Here is a 22,318-nt window from a genome sequence, read left to right as displayed (position 1 = left end):
CGGTAAAGCAGTTTGACATCTCACTGATGGTTTCATCTAATTTCATCTTGAACAATTGATAATCATAAGTGAGCATGTCAATTTTTATCTCTTTAACTTGATTTGTACCTTCATGAGTGACAGTTAACTTATCCTAAATTTTTTTTGTATTTTCACACAAAAAACTCTATTGTACTCACTAGGCCCTAATGTACAAAAGAATGTATGCATTGCTTTGGTATTGAGTTGAGCCATCTTCATATCATTAACATCTCATTCACTCTCTTACTTGATCACTTCCCTACCATCTACCATCTTCATTGGAATTTGAGGACCATTTACAATGACCTTTCAAACTTTATAATCATTAGCTTGAATGAATAACCTCATCCTAGTATTCTAATATGAGTAGTTATCACCAACAAAGAGAAAAGGTCTTACAATTGAATACCCTTCACTTTCAAGAGATGTTGCAACTATTTCAATTGTCATACAACACACCTCTTGTTAGCCACTGTATTTATTGTAGCTTGAGGATGGTTGTTCCACATTAATCACCAAATTTTTTTGAGCCATTTTTAAGATCACTCTTGGGTTGTTAAACCTATAAAAAAAATACCAGCTCTCATATCAATTGTTAGCTCAAAGAGTTGTAATAAACCAAAAGGGGGTGAATTAGTTTTAATAAAATTTTCAAAATCAATAGTTAATAAGCACAAATTCATAAAACAATTTATCTAAGCAAATAAACACAATAAATGAGAGTAAATAAGATATAGAGATAGAGAATTGGACACCAAGATTTATAGAGGTTTGGTCCTTTTTTTAGGCACCTACGTCCTCTCTCTTAGCCTCTCTTACCAAGGAGTTCAATCCACTATGTGTTGAAGAATACAACCAAGCTTCTCAAAGCTTTACAAAATCAACACTACACACTCTTAAGGGTTATCTTTCCCCTTAAGCTTACAAACTTACAATACAAAGTTTTTGAAGTATTTTGCAAACTTTAAAAATCTCTCAAAGGTTAGGTGTTTGCTAATTTGAAGTACACAACAGTATAGACAAGAAAATTTAGAGAAAAACTGATATGAGTAGGATTTCTGTACTTTTCTCTCTTTGAATAGCTTTGAATGCTTGAAGAAGTTAGTATATGAATAACAATAAGTTTTCTTAGCTTTTCTTACTCTTGTTCTGTAGTGGAAAGCTTTATTTATAGGTAGAAAGAAGTTGAGAGCTGTTACCTTGCATTTAATGCTTCAAACCTGTAAAAATATTAGACAAAATATAGCCGTTGGGGTTTTTTGAGACTCAGGGGATCAATCCCCTCCTTTAAGGGATCGATTGGGTCAACTTTGAAACACCCTGATTTTGTGCTTAAAATGCCTTACCCAATCGATCAAGTAATGCACCTGATCGATCCATTCTTTAGGTAATTGATCCCCTATATGGTGGGATCAATCCCTTTTCTGGATTTTCAAATGAAAGAGCTTTCTATATGAGCAACCGATTAATCCTTTTTATGAAGGGATCGATCCTATCCTTAGGTGATCGATCCCCTATGTGAGGGGATCGATCGCTTTTCTGAAATTTTTCAACGAGATAGCATTCTGTATGAAAAAGTGATCAATCCCTTTAAGGGAGGGGATCGATTGGTTTTTGCCAAAACTTCATGAATTTTGCTTCTGGAAGAAAACTAGATCGATCCCTTTTGCTAGGGGATCGATCCTTTCCCTTAGAGGATCGGTCCTTTCTTTCAAAACATGCATTAATCCCTTTTTGTTCCGAGAATTTAACTTGTTTTGGTTCCTAAATGAATTTTGGCAATATATAAGGGTGAAAAAATGTTCAATTTTAGATTAGAAGAGATTGATTCAAGTTAAGCAAAATTTTGTTTTGTCAAATCAAAACTCTTAATCAATTCAAAACTAACAACTCATGTGTGTGCACGCATGCTAGTTTAGAGATATCCGATAGTCAACAAACTGACAAATCTGGTAATAAGGATCTCTAATATTTCAGCTACCAGTATCTTTCGACCACCAAGATACTAGTGGCCTAAATGATTAGAAATCCCTATTGTTGGAATTAAGTCATACATCGAAGAAATCGTTATAGACGTTTGAATATCCTAGCACATCATATTTATTTATTTTAAAATTTTTTATTTTAAGATTAAAATGTATATATTTTATTTAAATCAAAATTAAATGTTATCAAGATTAAATGTATTTATTTATTTTAAGATTAATTATAATTTAAACAAAATTTTATGTATTTTTTGAAAATGAATTTTTGAAAATACAAGATGACTTTCAAAAATCTATTTTTGAGAACGTAATATAATACTCGAAAATCAATTTTTGAGAATTATATTGTGTTCTCAAAAATAAATTTTTGAAAATGATATTGGTTTCTCGAAAATAGATTACTAAGAATACACTATAACTCTTGAAAATTTATTTCGGAGATTTACAAAAAAGGTTTTGTGGTGTATAAGCTATTAAGATTATTTTTGTTATTTATTAAAGGTTAAAATTGTTATTTGCTATGTGAGTAATTTTAAAAAAAATTTTGAGGGTGTATAGAGAAATTTTGGTGGTGTATTTATAACACCCCCAAAAAAAATTTCGTTGTTTTTTGTGGAACTTGGAAGGAGTAAGTTCATGTAAAGATCTTGATGCCGTAACTAATGAATACAGCATTACATTGGATATTATCCTAAATCTGTCAGTATTATCAATTCTTACGTGATAGAAAACAAGCTGCAAAGTTAGATAAGATTCAATTGATTGAGGTTCTAAGGCAGACCTATCCATTATTGAAGAGTTGGATAAAGTTACTACTGCTATCAACTGATGCTGCCAACAGTATCAATCTTCAAAAGCTACCTTCACCTTGCTTTCCTAATGAAGATGATTGCCAAACCGAAATGATATTAGCTATTTGATCACAGGTGGTTTGCACCCCTGGAGGTATAATGTTTGTGCTTATCGTGCTTCTACATGTGATTTTGGCTACTGTTTCGTATTTCCAATCAAGTGGGAACGGTTTTAATCAGGGTGAAGGTTCCTTTGGCTCTGCACAGCCAATAACATAACCCCACCATTGGGTAAAGGCTAAATATTAAAGTTATCTCTATCGGATTCGGCTCCAGATTCCTGACTCCAAAAGATCAATGGATTTTGAATTTTATACGGATGTGCTACTTTTTCCTCTTATAAAAGTGATAATCATACTGCTTGATAATATAATATTGATCGAATGGTTCATGTAGCCTAACCTCGCTTGTTCAAGGCTGGAAATTAGTTCCTTTTCACCAATTTAATGATCAGAAAGTATAAGACTGTACAACTCAAATCAGTACATGCTTTTCCAGACTTAAATGCTTTCAAATATTCTTATGTTATTGATGCACCCAGGATGTGTTATGTAAACAGCGAAACCTACGATCAGTACGCCAGCATCTTAGACCAATATGACTAGCTTAACTTGGAAGCCCTGCTATAAAGCTTTTCATGCGTTTAAGGTTTGCATCCTGCATGAGCAGGCATGAACAGCTTGAGATATTCCTCTAGATATTCGCTAAATATCATTCATCAAAAGACTGTAATGGAGGAGGCAACCATTCATGGCTGAGTTGTAACTGGCCCTAGTGTTGTCGCACCAAGTCGGGCTTCGATCCAGCATCCCCCTAACGTTCTACCCAACTTCATCCCCATCCCTTCTGTTCTTTCAGAATTCATACGATCAACAGAAAAGGGTAGAATAAACTATGATGAAGGGGGAAAAGGTGAGAGGGAGCAGGTGAGGGCATATTACCAGTCAGAAGGGAATCTTGCACCGGAAATTTTGTATAATATTAGGAAAAAGAGATACTAGTAAAAAGCAGATGTCAATCTTGTACTTTTAGAAGCATATAAGGAAAATAAAAGATAAACGGGGTTTATTTATTGATCACAATTTCAGCATTTTAACAAACTCAAATGTTTAAACAAAGTTGACTCAACATGTAAGCATCAGTAATTCTGAACAATCAACTTTCATGTACAAGAACAATAATCATTCTAGGAGATTCTGTTCGGGTATGAGTACAGAGAAGGCTGTGAAGCCTAACTTTTGATATATGGAGTATACGAACATATTCTCCAAAACACATCGATGAAGATGTTCAGGTACTAACTTTAGCATTCATTTGGACAGCAATTGTGGCTCCATGCCTTATGTTGAGAAAGGAAATATAAAGTCTCTTTAGTTTAAAATGATGCAGTATACTTCTTTGGCAACGACTCAAGAAGGAAGCATTTTAAATTAATGCTCTTATTAGTAATTGCCAGGGGTTTTCTAGATTATGTTGTTCTTCCGAAACCACCACCAATATGCAACCACTCTGGTGATGTACCATGACTGTATTCCCTTGTCGCATGTGAACCAAATGCCATACCAGCAGCATCAAACGTTTGTTGGCCATACTGAAATGCCAAATCAAATGTAATAACAGATATAAGTCAGGAGAAAAAGGAGAGAATTTCTTATATGAATGGCTCCCAACTTTTTCCCCCTAACACAGTCAATTCTGCACAATGATGTCTGAATTATTTCATTAAATGAAAATAGCACAAAAAAGTTCACAAAGAATTCGGAGACTACCTAAGGTTACTCATTTTAAGAAATATTATTCGGGTGTTGGATTCATAGTATACTAATAACTGTTTTTCTGAGCTTTGCCAATGCTTTAGCAGAAAACCATGCAATGCAATCTGTTAATAATTTCAGGTAAGATGTATAGGCATTTTTGTAAGCTATTAGTTTGGCCAACTATCAACACAACAAAATGCTGAGAAATTAGAAGCCAAAAAGTCTATGCAGGAAACCAAGAATCTGAATAATGAAAATAACATTATAACAAATCTTAATTCCAAGCCAAATCAAATTTACCCTTATTATTGAAAACTGAATCTGCCAACCAGCTTCTGTAGTAATTAATTACTTAATGCAGTATCGACGTGCTCTTCCTCTTATATTGGGCTACCAACCATCAAAGAAGACTATCCTTCAACCAGACATGAATTCTAAACCAAACATAGTTCAAGAATGATATAACTTATGACCCTCTAACTTTAGATGATTGAAAAAAAAAAAAAAAAAAAAACATAGAAAGAATGTGTCTATGTCGGCAATTAGAAAATAATGTGATAAGTTTTTGGTATAAAATGAATTAAATAAAACTAAATAGTCAACAAAAGAATAAGTACTTACGTCTTTAGGAGGAAATACTTCAATGGCAGGGTTCATGCTTGAATTGACTGCTTCAAGCTTCATTGAGAGAAACTGCAACGCCAATAAGTTTTCAGAATGCAAGTTTGAAATTATTGCGGGAAATGTAAAATAAATAAAGTGATACATAAGCAGAAGGACCCACACCTCAACCTGACGCTGTAGTGATTGAATGTAATTAATTATCTCATCAAGGACAAGTGCTTTGCCAATGACCTGAGTCCAAAAAACTAACTTAGCAAGTGGCTTAAAATATGCCATATTCAGGGAAAGTGATAGTAAATCTCAATGTGGTTTTGGTATCACGAGCAATAGAAAGTCACCAACCATGTCACCAGATAAGGTATCAATTTACTAATAAATAGAGACAGGATGCAGCACACTAGTCAGTAGTTTTCCTTCAACACAAAATATTGGGCAAATCGGCATATAGTTGGCAGACAAGAAACAGTTTAGAGAGTCCATGGTATACCTTATTGCAACCAGGGACCAGGTCCTGAAGAATTTTCATTCTTTCACTAATCTTTTCTCTCCTAGCCTGCCCATCAAATGATTCAGATCAATGAAACATGCTCAAAACGTCTAGGTATGTCAGAAGATATGAATTTTGACCAATATGCCAAAATTCCATGACGATGGAAAAAATAGTAGGATACAATAAAATATAATAGGTTAGTAACAAGTTCCACAATCAAAAGGCCCTGTAATTTATATCAAATTTTGGTCTTTATCCAACATAAGGATTTCAGAAAGATTTTAGCCTTATCCTGAAGCAAATTACCCTTTCTGCTAAACTGTGACTATCGGTAGCTTGACCCCGTCTTGCTCGTACGTGGATGTAATCTTGTTTAGGTGGCTCGAGTGGTTGAGCTTTTAGTTCCACAGGCTTGCCTGAACTGGGTTCTGCTTCAGTTCTAGAATCATGATTCTCGTCTCTACCTCCTGATGTTTTAAGTCTCTTCCCATCACCATCATTCTGCCCAAATTATTAACAAAAATGTTATTTTAAATCCAAAAACTTTCCTTGTTATGCTTGCTTCCACCATTTCTCCATAGACACATATTGAAATCTCGATTTTCCTTAACATTAACACAATATAAAAATACAGAAGTGCCAAGAATCACCAGAAACTGAGAAATAGCAAATCCCGAAACCCCAACAAGAAGTAGCATTCAAAATGAAAGAGCTTTAGAACAAGTTGAATGTTAACCAAAACAAAAAGTGTCCGTCTGAATAAGTACAATTCAGATCACAAAAATCCAATTGATTAAAGAAAAAGAACAAGTGGAACGAAAATGAAAATGAATACCACGCCATTGCCACTACTAGTGGAGACAACCTTAGCCGCTTCATCTTCCCCGTCACGCCTTCTCCTCACACCACCCCGTCTCTGCTGCTGCAGCAGCGGCTCCAAGCTAACCGTATCATTGGCCGAAACCTCTCGATTCGGGTCCCCGAACTGAGCCAACCCAGGTCCAAACTGACTCCCCCTTATCGCAGATTCACTCAGCGGATACTGCCAGATCTCCGCTGGATTGTATCCTCCATCGCTCATCATAGCTGGTGGATCCATCACAAATTAAAAACAAAAAAAAACCCACTCCCAAACTTCAAATAAAAAACCCAAAGAAAGAGGAAATAGGTAATTTTCTTAAAATTATTGTTGATTGTTAACAAGGCCAGGGTGGGGTTTTTTCTTTTATATATATTAAAGCAAGGGAAGCAGAAAGCGAGGGATGATGAGTTTTTTTCGTATTTTGTCTGTAGTGTGTTGATCTCCTTAGACAATGGAGATTGATTAGCAACTGTGCTTCCTTATTTCGACTCAAAGCTTCGTTCTTCCTTTCTAGTTTCTACACGACTACTTTCTCATCTCTTCTTTTCGTGTATTTCACCTGTTTTGTGAGACAGGCAAATATAGAGAGACCTTGGAAGTTCCGAATTAAGTCACTTCCAGTGAGGTTTCTCGAATGGCAGGGGGTCCATATTTTCATCACGCTTCAAAAACCCTCCTCTTTCTCACGTGCACCTCAACCTCACTTTTCCACCGTTCAATCGCACCCTCTTTTTAAATTAACGGTTAAAACTAATCTTACAATATATTCTTGAGATTCTTTTTTTATTTTAACCATTAAAATAACGAATTTAATTTTTTACTAATAAATTACGCAATTATTGATAATTTATTTTGAGATGAAAAATTTTTTATATTTAAATTATTAAAATTTAGACTTAAATCATTAAAATTAAAAATTTAATATTTTACAAAAAAAAAATACAATACAATGGAAAGTACAGGAAAAGTAATTCCTTGGTCACAAATCGTTACTCTCTATTAATTGTCATAATTTTTTTAAAAAAATAATTTTAATTTATTAATATAAAGTTTAAATTGTTTTATAAAATTGATGTTTTATAATTTTTATTGTAAAAAAATCATGAAAATTAATTTGAAATATAAAAAATAAGGAATTTAACTATTTAAAAAATATATAATTTTGAGACATTAAAAAAATTAAAAAATTTTTGAGACGGAAGAAATAATTGTTAATGGGACAAAGAAAAAAGCGCTGATTTTTTGATGGAGAGGATTTTGGATTACATGTTGATGTTAGTAGTAAATGGGGGATTAAGCTGATGTGATTAATGTAAAGTTTTTCAATGATAAAAAATGATTATTTGCAGATAATGATTGGATTTAATTGTCAATTTGTTGGAAAGTTAATCGAAAATGATGATGGGATTGTGCGTGTAAAATGCAAATGTCACATGATGAGAGAGACGGTGAAGATTTTTTTGGAGCTAATTGGACTTGTGATTGGTGTTTAAGCTTGCCCACTTTGTATTAGACTTTATTAAATTTCACTTTGCAGGGTCCTTTCCATCCAAAATGTTTCTTGATTAGTTGATCATGGTTTCTTAAAAAAACATATTATTTTTCTAAAATAATTAAGTCATCAAACATTAAGCAATTATAAAGTGCCTGGATCGATTATATCCTGTCTTATAGTTATTAATAGGAGCTTTTGAAACTTTTAAAAACAGAAATTTAAGCTTTTTTTATAAAAGGATTGCAATCTACAGATATAAAAAATATTTATAAGTATTAGGAATTAAATTTTAAATTTGTTAAATTCTATCTTCTAAGAGTGGTAAGATAAAATAATTAACCTAAGCTCCAAATCTAAAAAATTGAATCTTTATTATACGTAAATTTGATTAAAACTTATTTTTGGTTGTATGTATAGTATTTTTTATGCAAAGGTTGTATAGTATTTGTAAAATTAAATTTATGTTTTTTTTTCTTCTATTTAATGGTAATAATTTAGAAATATTAAGATTTCAAATTCAAATTTTATCATATATAAATTCAATTTAATTTTGCATTGATTTTCTTTAATTATATATTAAAAATTTATTGATTTATTTATTAAGTTATTTTTTACGTGCATATAATAGTTAATTGTGATCCTAACTTTCTAAATATTGTATTTTTTTCAAATCAATACCGGCAAAAGAAATTTCCTATTCAGATAAATAGTGTAAGTCGCCATCAATGTTGATCAATCCAATTCACCTGTTGCCTTTTGTCTTGAGGCAATAATGTATATCTAATCTTAGTCAAATGATATCAAATCAAATGAAGCTCTTATGGATGCAATATTTGTTACAGTACTAGTAGATAGGATTGAAAGATATATGTAATTTTATTATTCCGTTTATGGGCAACAAGCGAAATGATTTTTCTATCTTTTAAACCGAAAATGAAAAGAAAAGCATTGAAGAGTGATGTCTATCTCCATGAACACTAATTTAAAATAATTTTTAAAAAAATCAGTAAATATTGCTGTCAATTTTCATTTTGAATTATGTTTGCAGTAATTAATGTTTTTCATCCCTCCATAGTCCCAAAATTAGTAATTCCACGTGACCAGAGAGTAAGCTGAAAAAGGGTATCAAATATCATCAATCCAACTAATAATAAAGCAAGTACGGCAGCGCTTGATAGCTGTGTGTCTTTGCCCTGTCATTAAACTTGTTTTTCACGTGTCCATTTCCTTCCTTCTCCACTGAAATCTGATCAAATTAACTTCAAAGCCTTACCTGCAATGAAATCATGCATCTCCATATAGGTGGGTGATATAATATCAGACAATAGCTTGTGCCAAACTTGCCATTTTGATGTTTAATTTAGTTAGGCATACACAACCACTAGAAAAGATAACTCAGTTCCTTGGCTTGAAATAGAATGGAGGACATTTTATTTCATCACGTTTGGGATTGGCAACACTGGGCTGGTGCTTTCCATATCGATCTGTCCCGTGCATTGCCAATATGGAAACCCAGCAAAGGACATTGCTGCTAAAGCCGTCTGCTTTGTTCCAAGCTCCATTTCGAGGGAGGCCTCAGCCATGTGGCCAGACCAATTGCAGAAAGTCATCGTCACACTCACCCCTTGAATTGGATTCCCCACCTTTGTAAAAATCTCCATGTGCAAAATACATAAAATATGCCAATTGCCACTCCTTTTATTAGAGAGAATAAGTAAGAGAATAAAAGTAACAGAAAAAAATTTTAGCTTTAAGGTATGAAAAATATTTTTTTAAAAGCAATTATATTTTTAGGATATAATAAAATCTCAAAACTCTCTAAATAAAAGTGGTGAAAATAGTTATACTGAAAGATTTATTTATAATAAATGACTAGACATAAATTTCTATTCAAATGGTTATGACATGTTGTATAATTATGACATTTATGAACAATAATCTATTTATATTCAAATAGTTATGATTATTTGTCATATGATAATTATTTTTGTTCAAACATAATTATTTAAAATATAAATAAAATTAATACAAAAATTACTTTTATTTATCAATAATTAAATCTTTTTATCTAATGTAGGATATAGAATGCACCACATTCTAAACTACCAATAATTCCCACTAGTTTGAAATGTTGGTGCTTAATTTTTAACTTTTCACACAAATAAATATTATAAATATAAGAAGATATCTCTCGATTTAAACCTTCAATTAATGTATATATCTAAAATTCTAACGAAATTGATGGTGTTGTAGATTAAACCTCAACTCTTAATGTTAGAATTGAAGATATAACACACATAATACTTATTTATTCTTTTGTCAGAGGTTTATAACCACTTTACCACTATTATGGCCATGTGCTTATCCTATTTATAAACATTTACAAGAGAGATCCTGATTTTCCTTGTTGAAGCGACACCATTTCTATGTTTATATAGATAGAGTTTTCATTATGTCCTATTGCTTTAGACATTTAAAACTCTATGAAGAGTATAAAATATATCCTCCCCACGCAATGAATTACATTAGTTTCTAAAACTTGAATAGATTTTACTAGAGCTTAACAGACATAAAATAATAACTTATTTTTACCTCTTAAACTTTGTAATTAGAGGTTATTAATTCAAAATTGGGTTCCCATTATTGATGTCTAATAGTAAGGGTTTAAATCCAAGCTAACATATCCAAACTTTTCATTTTGTATATCATTTATATGCTCTAAATATTGTTGCCTCATTCTTATCATTTTAAGACATAGTTGGTATTGGTTGTGGCCACAATTCTATACTCATTAATATAAAATTTCAACTATTCTATATCTATACTTATTTTAATACAATTATTCTTTTAGTACAATTGGATAAACTCAATGAATAAATCAAATCATTTTAGTCCTTTTAAGATATTTAAGGACCTTTTATGATTTTACTTTAATAAGTTGTACTAAACTTATTATTTTGTATAATTTGCTCATAAAATTATACTTAAAATTTTACAACACTATGATGGCAAGTTTTATTTCTTTTAATTCTTATCACCTCTACCATGTGAAAATATGCATTCTTTTATTAAAGAATGTCCCATTCAATTATCAAGATATCATATATATTTAATCAAATTGTCATTTCATTTATCTTTTTCACTATTAGGTGGGTTTTTTTTTTTTTTTTTTAAGTTGAGGCCTCTAAATTCACTCTTAGTGAAAGATAACTAGTCAATATCATATACCTTGATATTTCTTTTCCTTATAAAGTTTCAAAACTTTTATTTAAACTCAATATGAGAGTAGACGTCAATAAGAATAATATCAAATATAATCACTCTTAAAATTATTTTTCTTTTAGTAAACTCTTGCTTTCTCTAGTCTCTTTTTAAGATTTTCATGCCCACTCATGAAACTTATGACTCTATTTCATCATGGACACTATTATTCATTTTATTACCATAAGCAAAACCATATCCATCACCCAAATAGGTCAAATAGCATTTACCTTGCTATAAATTTTTTTTTATTCACTAAATCTTTCAATCACTCATTGCTTTCAAAGTAAATATAATTTTATACTTTCACTATCTCTAAACTTTTAATAAAACTATGAAGTGTAAATCATTTATACAAGTCATGAATTAGATCATGTACATAACTAAAAATTAGCACAACGTGATCAAGATTGTGGCATCAATTTTAACTTATGGTTATTCTAAGCCAACCATAGTAATCAACATCATACCTTAAATCATGTAGATTTGGTTATTGATCTTGTTTATGCTTATGACTTTTAATGAAAATCAACTATCTCAAATGTTATACATGAGTTTATGATGCATATAATAACTACCAAATTGCCAATCCCAAGTTCATGGCTATTGAAAACCTCAAATTTCAAATACTTTTACAATCATTTTGTGATCAATATATTCAAATCCAGATCACCATACCAAAGCAAGTCATGAACCATAATTCTCTTATCAATAAAATGTAATCATGGAATATGACCATAAAATATGATTTTATGATAAGAACATATATACTTGTTTCTTTTTTGAAAAGATTTATAAATTCACAATTTCTTTTATGCTTTAAAATAATTCTCGAGAATTTTATCATTTTGATTTAATAACGACGGTCTTACCAAAATATAACAAGGCTATAAATATTTATAACCAAAGTTAGCAAGTACTCTGTGTCCATTTTATGCTCATGACCATTCAATGCTATGATCAAGAAATCCACATATAACATACTATAAAATCATGAATCATAAATTAAATAATTTAATTCAAAATCAAAAGATCAAAAGAATAGTTAATAAAGAAAACAAAATTCAATGAGACTCGAGGACTCCAATGAATTATTAATCATCAATTCTTTTAGTAGAATATAAAAATTAGAAAGATACTAATAAGAAACTTATATTGTGTGTAGTATTTATTTCATCAAGAAACCATTTGGGCAATTGAAGCTATCTTTGTTTGCATTAAAATAAACTTTATTTTTATTTATTTTAATGCCAAACCGTGTCGTTTTCTTTATAGCATTCCAACATAGTACTTTTCAAATTCATAAACATGACTAATAACACATTAGATGAGTTTCTCTCAAACCTATGATAACTAGCCAATGTCTCAATGTTGTGACATGCCTTTCCTTTTAATCAATATCCCATATGTGAAAAGCGACAATGCTTTTATGTAACCATTGATTAACTCTTTAATGGCTATTTATGTTTTCACTTTATAATTGTTCACAATAAAATTTTATTTTGTAAAATTACTTCTAGTGTAATACACCCAGCAGGCAAAACATATGTCACATTGCTCATGTTTCTGATAATAATAATTATTTGGTTTATTATCCACCAATTAATCCATAAAACACCATACCTTAATAATAATTATTCACATTCATCAATTTAATTTTAATTGATTTTCATGAAAATTGAACATTAGTCAAATTTTGAACTAATAATAAATTTTTAAAAAATATATCAACCTTTGATTTATAAATGACCAACAAAGATAGAACCACACAAATAGATTGACACAACTTATTATCTCAATTTTGGTGCCATGATTTAAAAATAAAACTAATCTTGGAATCAAATATTATTTCCTACATTTATTCTCCATTTACATATAATTTTTCATGGTAAATTCCTTTACCCATTTCTAATTGTTTTCATAAAAACCATGGGACAATTTGTCTGTTCTATATATAACTAAGACATGATGATTAAATAGTCATAGATCAATTCATGTCTTTTTTTTATGTTTTCAGGTTATTTCCTATCCCAGTCTTTATAAGCATCGATTTTTTAAATAGATATAATATAATTTATTAAGCCTAATTGTGGAGACAATTTTAGTACATGTATAAATTTATGCAATGTAATCAATATTTTACATATTGTGTTTTGACTTTACATACAAATGAAATTAATTGTTATTGTGCATAGACACCTCATTTTGTCCAGCAATTTTTTTCAAAATCAAAAACAGTTTTTTTATAGTAAAGTGGGCTCGATTGGAAAATTTTGGGCCTAAAGAATTAAAAGCTTGAAAATTTTAATTTTGATTTTTGATTTTTGGTTTTTAATTTTAGTTTTTATTATTTTTAAAGTCAAAGGTTAAAAAATGTCAAAAGTTAAAAATAAAAAAAGAGAAATCAGAAAAATAAATGTGGGATTTTTATGAAAGGAAACCATGATTCAATCTTGATTCAAATTTTAGAATTAATGATTTTATGATTTTGGGGATTGATTCATATGAAAGAGAAAATCATGAAAAATTAATTCTCAAAAAATCAAATCAAACCCAAATCCGGTTGAATTTGATTTATTTTCCAAAATTGAAAAGGATTCAATCCCCATAAATGAACAGTAAACACATACACAAAAGGATCAGGAGCAAGCAAATGGCAACACACAATCAGCAATAGAAAGCAGTAGACAAAAACAAATTAAAACAATCAAAGCATTATGGGTTTGTGTTTCTAGGTTCTTGGTGTTCTTGAAATCGATTCTAGAAGTTTTAATTTCTTGGGGTTTATTTTTTTATTTTATTTGGAATTTTTTAGATTAATTTGTTTTTGGGTTTTGATTGAGAATTTTGATGCCGTTCTGGAATTTGTGTTAGATTTCTAGGATTCTAAATCTTTGGATTTCTAGAATTCACGTTTGAATTTTTGAAAATTTTATCAGAATTTATGGTTTTTTGAGAATTTTTTTAATTTTTTTGGGTATTTTTAGGTTTATGATGAATTTGCCAATAAAGATTTGAATTTTTCAACCCAAATCACAATGGTCGAAAGGGTTTCACAGTGGATTTTAATCGAAATTTGAAAATCATGATGAATGTTCTTAGTGTTCATATATTTTTTTAAAGAGAAGAAAAATGATTTAAAAGCTAGAGAGAGAAACAACAAAAGGGATTTGAATAAAAAATAAAATTTTTGGCTTTATACAGGTTACAAAATGACATTGTTTTAGAGAAGGCTTTAACCCGTGTGAAACCAGTTAACCCGCCAGCAACCCACACGCATACCTACTAAAGGTCTAACCCGATTGCAAGTTTTGCTTTTTCTTTTCTTTTTCTTTTTCTTTTTTATTTATTTTCTAATTTTCCTATTTATTTTTTTTATTTTTATATCTATATTTTTGTTTTATAATGTATTTATTTTAATTGTGAATGAATTAATTAGAAAAAAAGAACCTATGACATTAATTATAATATATATTTTGCATGATTTTACAATATATTTGCATGATACGATTTTATATTTATTGTATGATATGATTTTATACTTATTTGCATAATTATTGATATATTTAGTTGCATGATTATTAATATATCTATTTGTGTGATCATGTTTAATTGCATGATTTTTTATGATTTATATTTGCATTATTAATTAATATCTGCATGATATTTTATATTTTGCTTGATATTTTATTTCATTATTTGTTGCATAATATATTGCGTGATAGTTTATTATTATTGCATGATATATTATATTATAATTGCATGATATACTATATTATTTTGCATGATAATTTTTGTTTATTTTAATTTTTTTTTCAAAATTAAAAAAGGTTTTCAAAAAAGAAAAATTTCAATCTTACCACACTATTGGAAGATTTAAATCTTGAATTAATTCTTACCAAACTATTAAAAGACTTAATGAGTTTTCTTGAAACAAATAATTTTTCAATCCTACTAACATATTGGAGGGTAATTTTTTATAGAAAATATTATCAACATATTGGAAGATATTTCTAAAAATAAATAATTTTCATAAATGAAAGTTTTGTTTTTACAAAAAAAAATTAATTAAATGAATTTGACGACGGAGGCTCTTCAAAGGATAACAAATAGTTTCATTGAATACTCATGATGTGAGAAAGTATTCTTAAATTATTATCAACATATTGGAGTAATTTAAGGAAAATCTTTAATATTAAGTTATTTGGTAAACTATAAATATGTTTTAAGGCTTGGATAATTTGAAATCAAATTGATACCATCATTTAGATGGGCGCTGTTAAAGGTATTATAACATTCTTCATACGCAACCATATTCTCAAACCTAGAATTTATTTTCGTAGACTAGAATATAGTTTTTAAAGATACCCGAATCAAGTCGAGACTTCTCTTTAAGATTGGACAAATTCAATTAGGTGGCCAATTGCACTTGAACAAAAAAGATTGGTGACAACTCCTTAAATTTATGTCTAGCGATAGGTTCACGGATCTATATATTATGATAATTTGACGACTCCACTAGGGAGCATGGGAGTTAAGCCAGTAAATAATTTTTTGTTATCCAAGCCTAATTTAATAAATTTAAGAAATTTTCTCCTTGTTTGTATTTTATTTATTTTTTTTATATCTGTCATTCATTTGCATATACATAACATGAGCTCTACACCCGAGTTTTACACCTTAAGAGGAAGGAAAATACCTACGCCTTTATGAGATTTCATGTCTCCGTATGGGCTAATAAAATACTCCCACTCAAATTGAATCATTTTCGTTTGTAGCCTATAATCGGCGAGGATTATGGTGCCTTACTAGTCTATAATAGATAATGATGTAAGGAACAATTTGAAAATCCTTAGACTGTTAAACCTTTGAACCTAATATGTAAATAAACCCTAAGGGTCCGAACCTATGTTAGAGCCATGCATTCCCTTATGATAAAAAATCCTAAATAGGACATATAATGTGATATTTATTCTACTTGTAAATTTATATACTATTTTTTTATATTATTTGTATACTGACCCTTTATGTGTTCTTTATATATATTATTTTTCTCTTTGTATATATTATGTGCATACTAATCCTTTTCTTTTACTATGCATGCATTCCCATCATTAGATTTATCATTAAAGGTAATTGCCACAACATAATAATAAAAAGAATCTTAGTTATATCAATGGAGAGTTTAGCAAAGTCCTTTATTGGCCTAAAAAGGAAATCTGAAAAGTTGAAGTTTGCAAACAAAAGGTTAAAAAAAGAATTTCAAGCACTCAAATAAGAAAAGGATGAATGGAAGAGTTTGTTTGCTGACCTTAACTTAACATGGTCATCCACGACTTAAGAGCTGGCCCAACTTTTGAAAGAAAATGGATAATTGCAAGCAAAGCTATAAGAAATGGAAGACACACCCTTTTAAGCATAAAGGCACATCTAAATGCTGAATGGGATTGTGGTTAAAATTGGAATACAAATGGAGACTGTGAAAAAAGAATGTAAGTAAGTAAAGAAGGCATATGTGAGAAAGTATGACTAATTGGAGTCTTTGCTTGACCAAATCACTGTGGCTACTTACAAAGTCAAGCACATGGTAGAAAAGGTTGAATAAAGGAAGACAAGGTTGCCACCGATAGGAGTACATGACCAATAACCACTAGGTTTTCTTAATTAAGTGCAAAGCCAATATCGACAAATTAAAGGTTTCTTTCCTTAAAAAATTTTAAATTTTTCATGGATGTAATATTAGATTTGGTTAGAAATAACTTATAATTCAATAAAGATTTTCATTGTTAATAATTGTTATGTGGTAAATTCTTTTTATTGCATTCATTCTCATGCATAATTGGATGGTTTCATAGGCATTATTCTAAATATGCACTCTAATTGTGGTAAAAGAGGTTTAAGGAAAGCTCAACCAACTCACCATCAATGCAATACTTGAGTTCAAACTAAAAGAATGAAGTAGAAGAACATGAATCAATTTGAAAAAATAGAAAGGGTCCAAGAAGAGCTCAAAAAAGAGTTGAGTAAAATTTTAGAAATACTGAGCAAGCTAAACAAAAAGAAAGATTATAGATAAAGATGCTAAACCTAAAGACCATCCATTATAGGATGTTGATCCTCTGTATCTTTCTAGTTATGCCCACATCAATCTTAGTCCACTCAAGGCACTTTATTATAATCGTTCACATTCCCTACAGGGTATACTTACTTAAGAATGCCATTTGCACCAACTTAAGGGCAATATCAAAGTTTTGCTAATCTTCTCTTCATTGAAAAGATAGTAGAGCTAGTCTTAGTCCCCAACTTAGATAACCCAAAAGAAAATGATAAGCTAAGGGTAGTTGAAAGTTTAGAGGACTTAAAAGCTAAATGAAAGATGAACCTGTTGGAAGAAAGACTATAGGCCATTAAGGGTATAAACTTTTATAGCTCTTTAGATGCTGTTGGCTTTTCTTTGGTCCCTAATGTTGCGATTCATTCAAAATTTTAAATTTTAAAGTTTGAAAAATATAATGTTACTAAGTGTCCAATTACACGTATCACTATGTATTATTGAAAGATGGTTGCCTACACCAATAATGAACAATTGTTGATATATGTTTCCAGACAGTCTTATTTGCTTAGCTACAAAGTGATATATCTAACTAGACCGAACTTGCATCCATTCTTAGAAGGAGCTCGCTTGGGCATTTATTAATAAGTACTGTTATATCATTGACTTGGCCCATGATCATCTTTTTTTTTACAAAGCATGAAGAAAAAGGCAACAGAATCCTTAAAAAAATATGCCTAACTATGGAGAGATATGATTGCTCAAGTTTGACCTTCTCTGATCGAGAAAAAAACTATAGTTCTATTTGTTAGTACCTTGAAAGCATCCTATTATGAGAAAATGATAAGAAATACAATAAAAAATTTTGTTAACATGGTGACTTCAAGAGAGATTATTAAAAATATCATCAAGAGTGGTAAAATTGAAGAAGAAAAGACAATCAACATTAAGAAAGATGGGATACCCAAAAATAAAGAAGCTGAAGCCTAAGTTATAAGTTTTGAAGGGTAACAATTCAGAAGTTATGCTCCATATCCACCATTTGTTCATCTTGCTTACTACTCTGTAGTTAATAATATTGTGCAAATCCCTTACCAACCTAATTACCCAACCATGAACAACATTTCCTTAAGTCCTTATCAATCAACATTTCAAGCACTTACATATGAGCCTACTCTTGTCACTACACTAGTTTCAAAGCCTAATAATCAAGTGAGTGGTTTGAAAAAATTCAAGGACAACTAAGAAAGAGCTCACATTGATCCTATACCTCTAACCTATACTAAGTTATTCCCAGAATTGGTCTAGAACAACATGATATCCCTAATTCTTTTGAAACTATTGAAGCCACTTTATCCTAAATGGTACAATATTAATGCCACATGTGATTACCATAATGAAAATGTGGGTCACTCGATATAAACCTACCCAACTTTCAAGCACAAGGTACAAAGTTTGATTTGAACAGGCTCGATAAGTTTCAACGAATCAAGAGAGCTTAATGTTAATAAAAATCATTTGCCCAATCACCAAGGGGCATAATTTTAGAAAAGATACAGAAAGGCTAACTAGAACTGTTTGCCATTTTATGATTTTTTTTTATAATATAGATCTCTTTTTTGTGCTTGAATTTCATTTTATTTTTCATCACTTTAATAAAAGTGACAAATATGATACATTTTCATGACATTCATTCTTTCATACTTATATGTTTTTACATTCCCATAACTTTTCCCATATCCATTCTCTAATTTCAAATAACAAATGTTCAAACAGTGATGAAAATAATTTAAGATTCAATTTTGAAAGCATTATTCATATTGATCTGATTGATAAGTTGAGATTGTTAATCTATTGGGATTATTAAATAAAAAAAATAAAGCTGGCAATAAATTTTACTCATTAAAAGATGAAACTAATGCAGTACATGATTTTTGCAATAGTTTATTCACAAGTTTGCTTTTAATCAATAAATATTCTTCATTGAGAGTATTCATATTTGATATGAGAAATGATTATCTTTCTTCTACTTTTCACAAAAAGAAAATTATCTTTTGTTACCCTATTTAAGCCTATTGAAATTTTCTTTCGAGAAACCCTAACTAAAGATCACCTTTTATGCAATGGCCAAATTTTGATAAGCTTAAAAAATGAAGATCCTTAATGATCTTAGGGGCAAAGCCCTTTTGTGCTTAAATCTTTATTGAAAAATCATGAAAAGTGCAAAATCAAAAAAAAAAAATGAAGGAAAAAGAAGAAAACTTGATGGGGCAAAATGTCAAAGTGTTTAACATGAAAAGAAATGATCCTTAGTTTGATTACCCTTCAAATACAATTTGAGCATATTTTATCCATTTCTTTCATAACCCCTTATCCTGGCCTACATTACATCCCTTAAAAGTCTATTTTGATCGAATGTAAATACTCGAATTAGAGAATCATGATTAAACTAAAGTACACTTTCTTTGGGATTATTTAGGATTTTGATGTCATTGAGGGATCTAGGGAAAAAAATGAAAAGAAAAAGATGAAGAGGAGATATGCAAAAAAAAAAAAAAAGCAAAAAAAGTAAAAAAAAAGACTTAAACTGAAAACCTGAAATGGCAGTTAAGTAAAAATAAAGACTCAAAAAAATAGTTTTATTTGAGGATCCTATGAATATATATGATAATTGATTCAAAGATTGAGAGTATCAATAAAATGTGTTTTTGGAAAAAAAATTATAAGTTAGTGTTCAAAATTATTTGAACAATCATTATTCTTGATGTTAATATCACATTTAAATAGCCATAATATTTTGCTTTTGTTTACCTTTGATTTGTTATTGACCAAGCTTTCTTTTGATAATGAATATCCAATTTTCTTGTTCTTTATCAAATGCGCATCCCTTAAATGAATTGAGAAAATATATCATATTTGTCATGAATTAGAATGATGATATATAAATGAATGACAATGTCCATGAAAGATTTTTTCATTCTTTTGAAAGAAATCCAAGATGAAAGAAGTGAGAAAACCTTGAAAAGATTATTTGAAAAGGGCAAATGAGATGACTCGGTCATGAATACAATGATGGATTAGTCAATGTAACTTGTAAGTTGTGACCAGGTGAGGAAGATAACATGAATCAATTGATGAAATTTATTTTGAGATCTTTAATGTTGAAAAGCTAAGAAGAAACATATAAGATAATGAGGTCTTGAGAATTTTGTTACCACAATTGGAATTTTATAGCATTGATTTAGTGACAATTACATTACATACATTATGTTTGTGTATTCGAATCATTGTTTTAATAATTGCATTTGCATTATGGTTGGGGCCTGTATTTGTATCATGTAGTGAACATTTGAATCATGGCATTTGTGTATTTTTTAAGACATGCATTTGCCTTATTTAGTAAGAAACTAGATTGTCGCATTTGCATCATTTAGAAAGTATTTGCATGACATTTATCACATATAAGATTTTGACTTTAGTGGGAGAAAATGTTTGACTTTTGAATTCATGAATGAGGAAAACCTTTCATGATGAAACATTTCTTGACAAAATTTTTTTTTCAATTTTATAAAGTTATAAAGCCTTTGTTTAAAGGAGCTTTTTTTCAAAAATAATCACGATTTATAAAATCTCTGGGTGTAATCACTAAAATTTTTTGAATGTGAATCTTTGAAGTTTCGGATGTGAATCCCTAAGTTTTTTGAATAAAAAACTTTAATTTTTGTGCATGAATCTCTGAAATTTTTGAGTGAGAATCTTTGAATTATAATTATGAGTTTTGGAATCTATGATGTGAATATTTGAAATTTTTAAAAATGAAAATTTAAATTTTGGATTTGAATCACTAATAAATATCTTTTGAATGTGAATCTTTGAATCTTGTATGTGAATTACAGCTTATGCATCTTCCATTCTTGTGAATCTAAAAACTTTGCAAATATGAGTTCTTACAAATTTTTCATTCTTACAAATCTAAAAACCTTACAAATCTTCCATTCTTGCGATCTGAGTTCTTGTGAATTTGAAACCTTTACGAAACTTCGATTATTATGATTCTAAAATCTTGCGAATCTTAAAATCTTGCAAATTTTTGTGTCTTGTGAATATTTGTGTCTTGCAAATCTTTGAATCTTTCAATGGAATCTTATGAATCTTTAAAGTTTTGTGAACCTTTGAATTTAATGACGAACCTTTGAAATTTCAAATTGTGAATATTTAGATTTCAAGCTAAAAGTTTTGAATTTTTTTGGACCCTAGCAAAATTGATGTTTTTTGACATTTCCCAATTAAAGTTTTTAAGTTCTTTAGCTTCTGTACAAAGTAGCCTTTTTCTTAATTTAAAAGTTAACTCTCTATATAGAGGATCCCACTTTTTAATTTAAATTTTTTTAAAGTTTTCAAGCCTCTGCTTAGAGGAACTATTTAAAATTTTTAGAACCTCTATTTAAAGTAGATATTTTAAGTTTTTAAAGTTATTGAGTCTCTGTTTAGAGGAGTTCTTTAAAAGTTTTCAAAAGTTGCATGCCTTTATTTAGAAGATTCTTTAAAAAAAAAAATGGAATGATTTGGACCTGGACGTAATGGATATCTATGTTTTTGAGCAATTTATGTCAAATAATTTGTATTTCACAGAAATTGTACAAAGAGGGATAGCTCTAGACACCTCATCTTATCCAAAAAAATTTTTGAAATAAAAAATGAGCCTTCAACTATAAAGTGGCTCGATTGAAAATTTTTTGTTAGAAGAATTAGAAGCCCGAAAATTTTAAATTTGGTTTTAGTTTTAATTTTGGTTTTAATTCAATTTTAGTTTTAATTTTTATTTTTGGTTTTTAATTTTAGTTTTTATTATTTTTAAAGTCAAAAGTTAAAAAAAGTTAAAAGTAAAAAAAAAAAAAGGGAAATCAGAAAAAAAAAAAG

The 22,318-nt window shown here is 29.6% G+C and overlaps 1 protein-coding gene across 3 annotated transcripts; it reads right to left on the bottom strand.

Annotated features, from left to right (window-relative positions):
- Positions 1-3,905: 3,905 nt before the first annotated feature.
- LOC111317815 (transcription factor BPE-like) lies at positions 3,906-7,142 on the bottom strand. 3 transcript variants are annotated; one of them, XM_022920264.2, is made up of 6 exons: positions 6,564-7,142; positions 6,035-6,229; positions 5,726-5,791; positions 5,401-5,469; positions 5,236-5,307; positions 3,906-4,448 (listed from the first exon to the last, which is right to left on the bottom strand). In XM_022920264.2, exons 1-6 carry the CDS (start codon positions 6,825-6,827, stop codon positions 4,326-4,328), a joined length of 789 nt encoding a protein of 262 aa, XP_022775999.2. In that variant the 5' UTR covers positions 6,828-7,142; the 3' UTR covers positions 3,906-4,325. The 3 variants fall into 3 exon arrangements, with proteins under 3 accessions (XP_022775999.2, XP_089607362.1, XP_089607340.1); XM_089751236.1 differs by having other exon boundaries at positions 6,594-7,142; XM_089751214.1 differs by having other exon boundaries at positions 5,236-5,469.
- Between the last annotated feature and the right edge of the window lie 15,176 nt (positions 7,143-22,318).

This window comes from Durio zibethinus, chromosome 2 (assembly GCF_047325235.1).
Source record: "Durio zibethinus cultivar Kanyao isolate XHJ-2024 chromosome 2, ASM4732523v1, whole genome shotgun sequence".
Lineage (NCBI taxonomy): Eukaryota > Viridiplantae > Streptophyta > Magnoliopsida > Malvales > Malvaceae > Durio > Durio zibethinus.
Note: the sequence above shows the minus strand (reverse complement) of the source record. Positions and strands in the feature narration are given on the sequence as shown.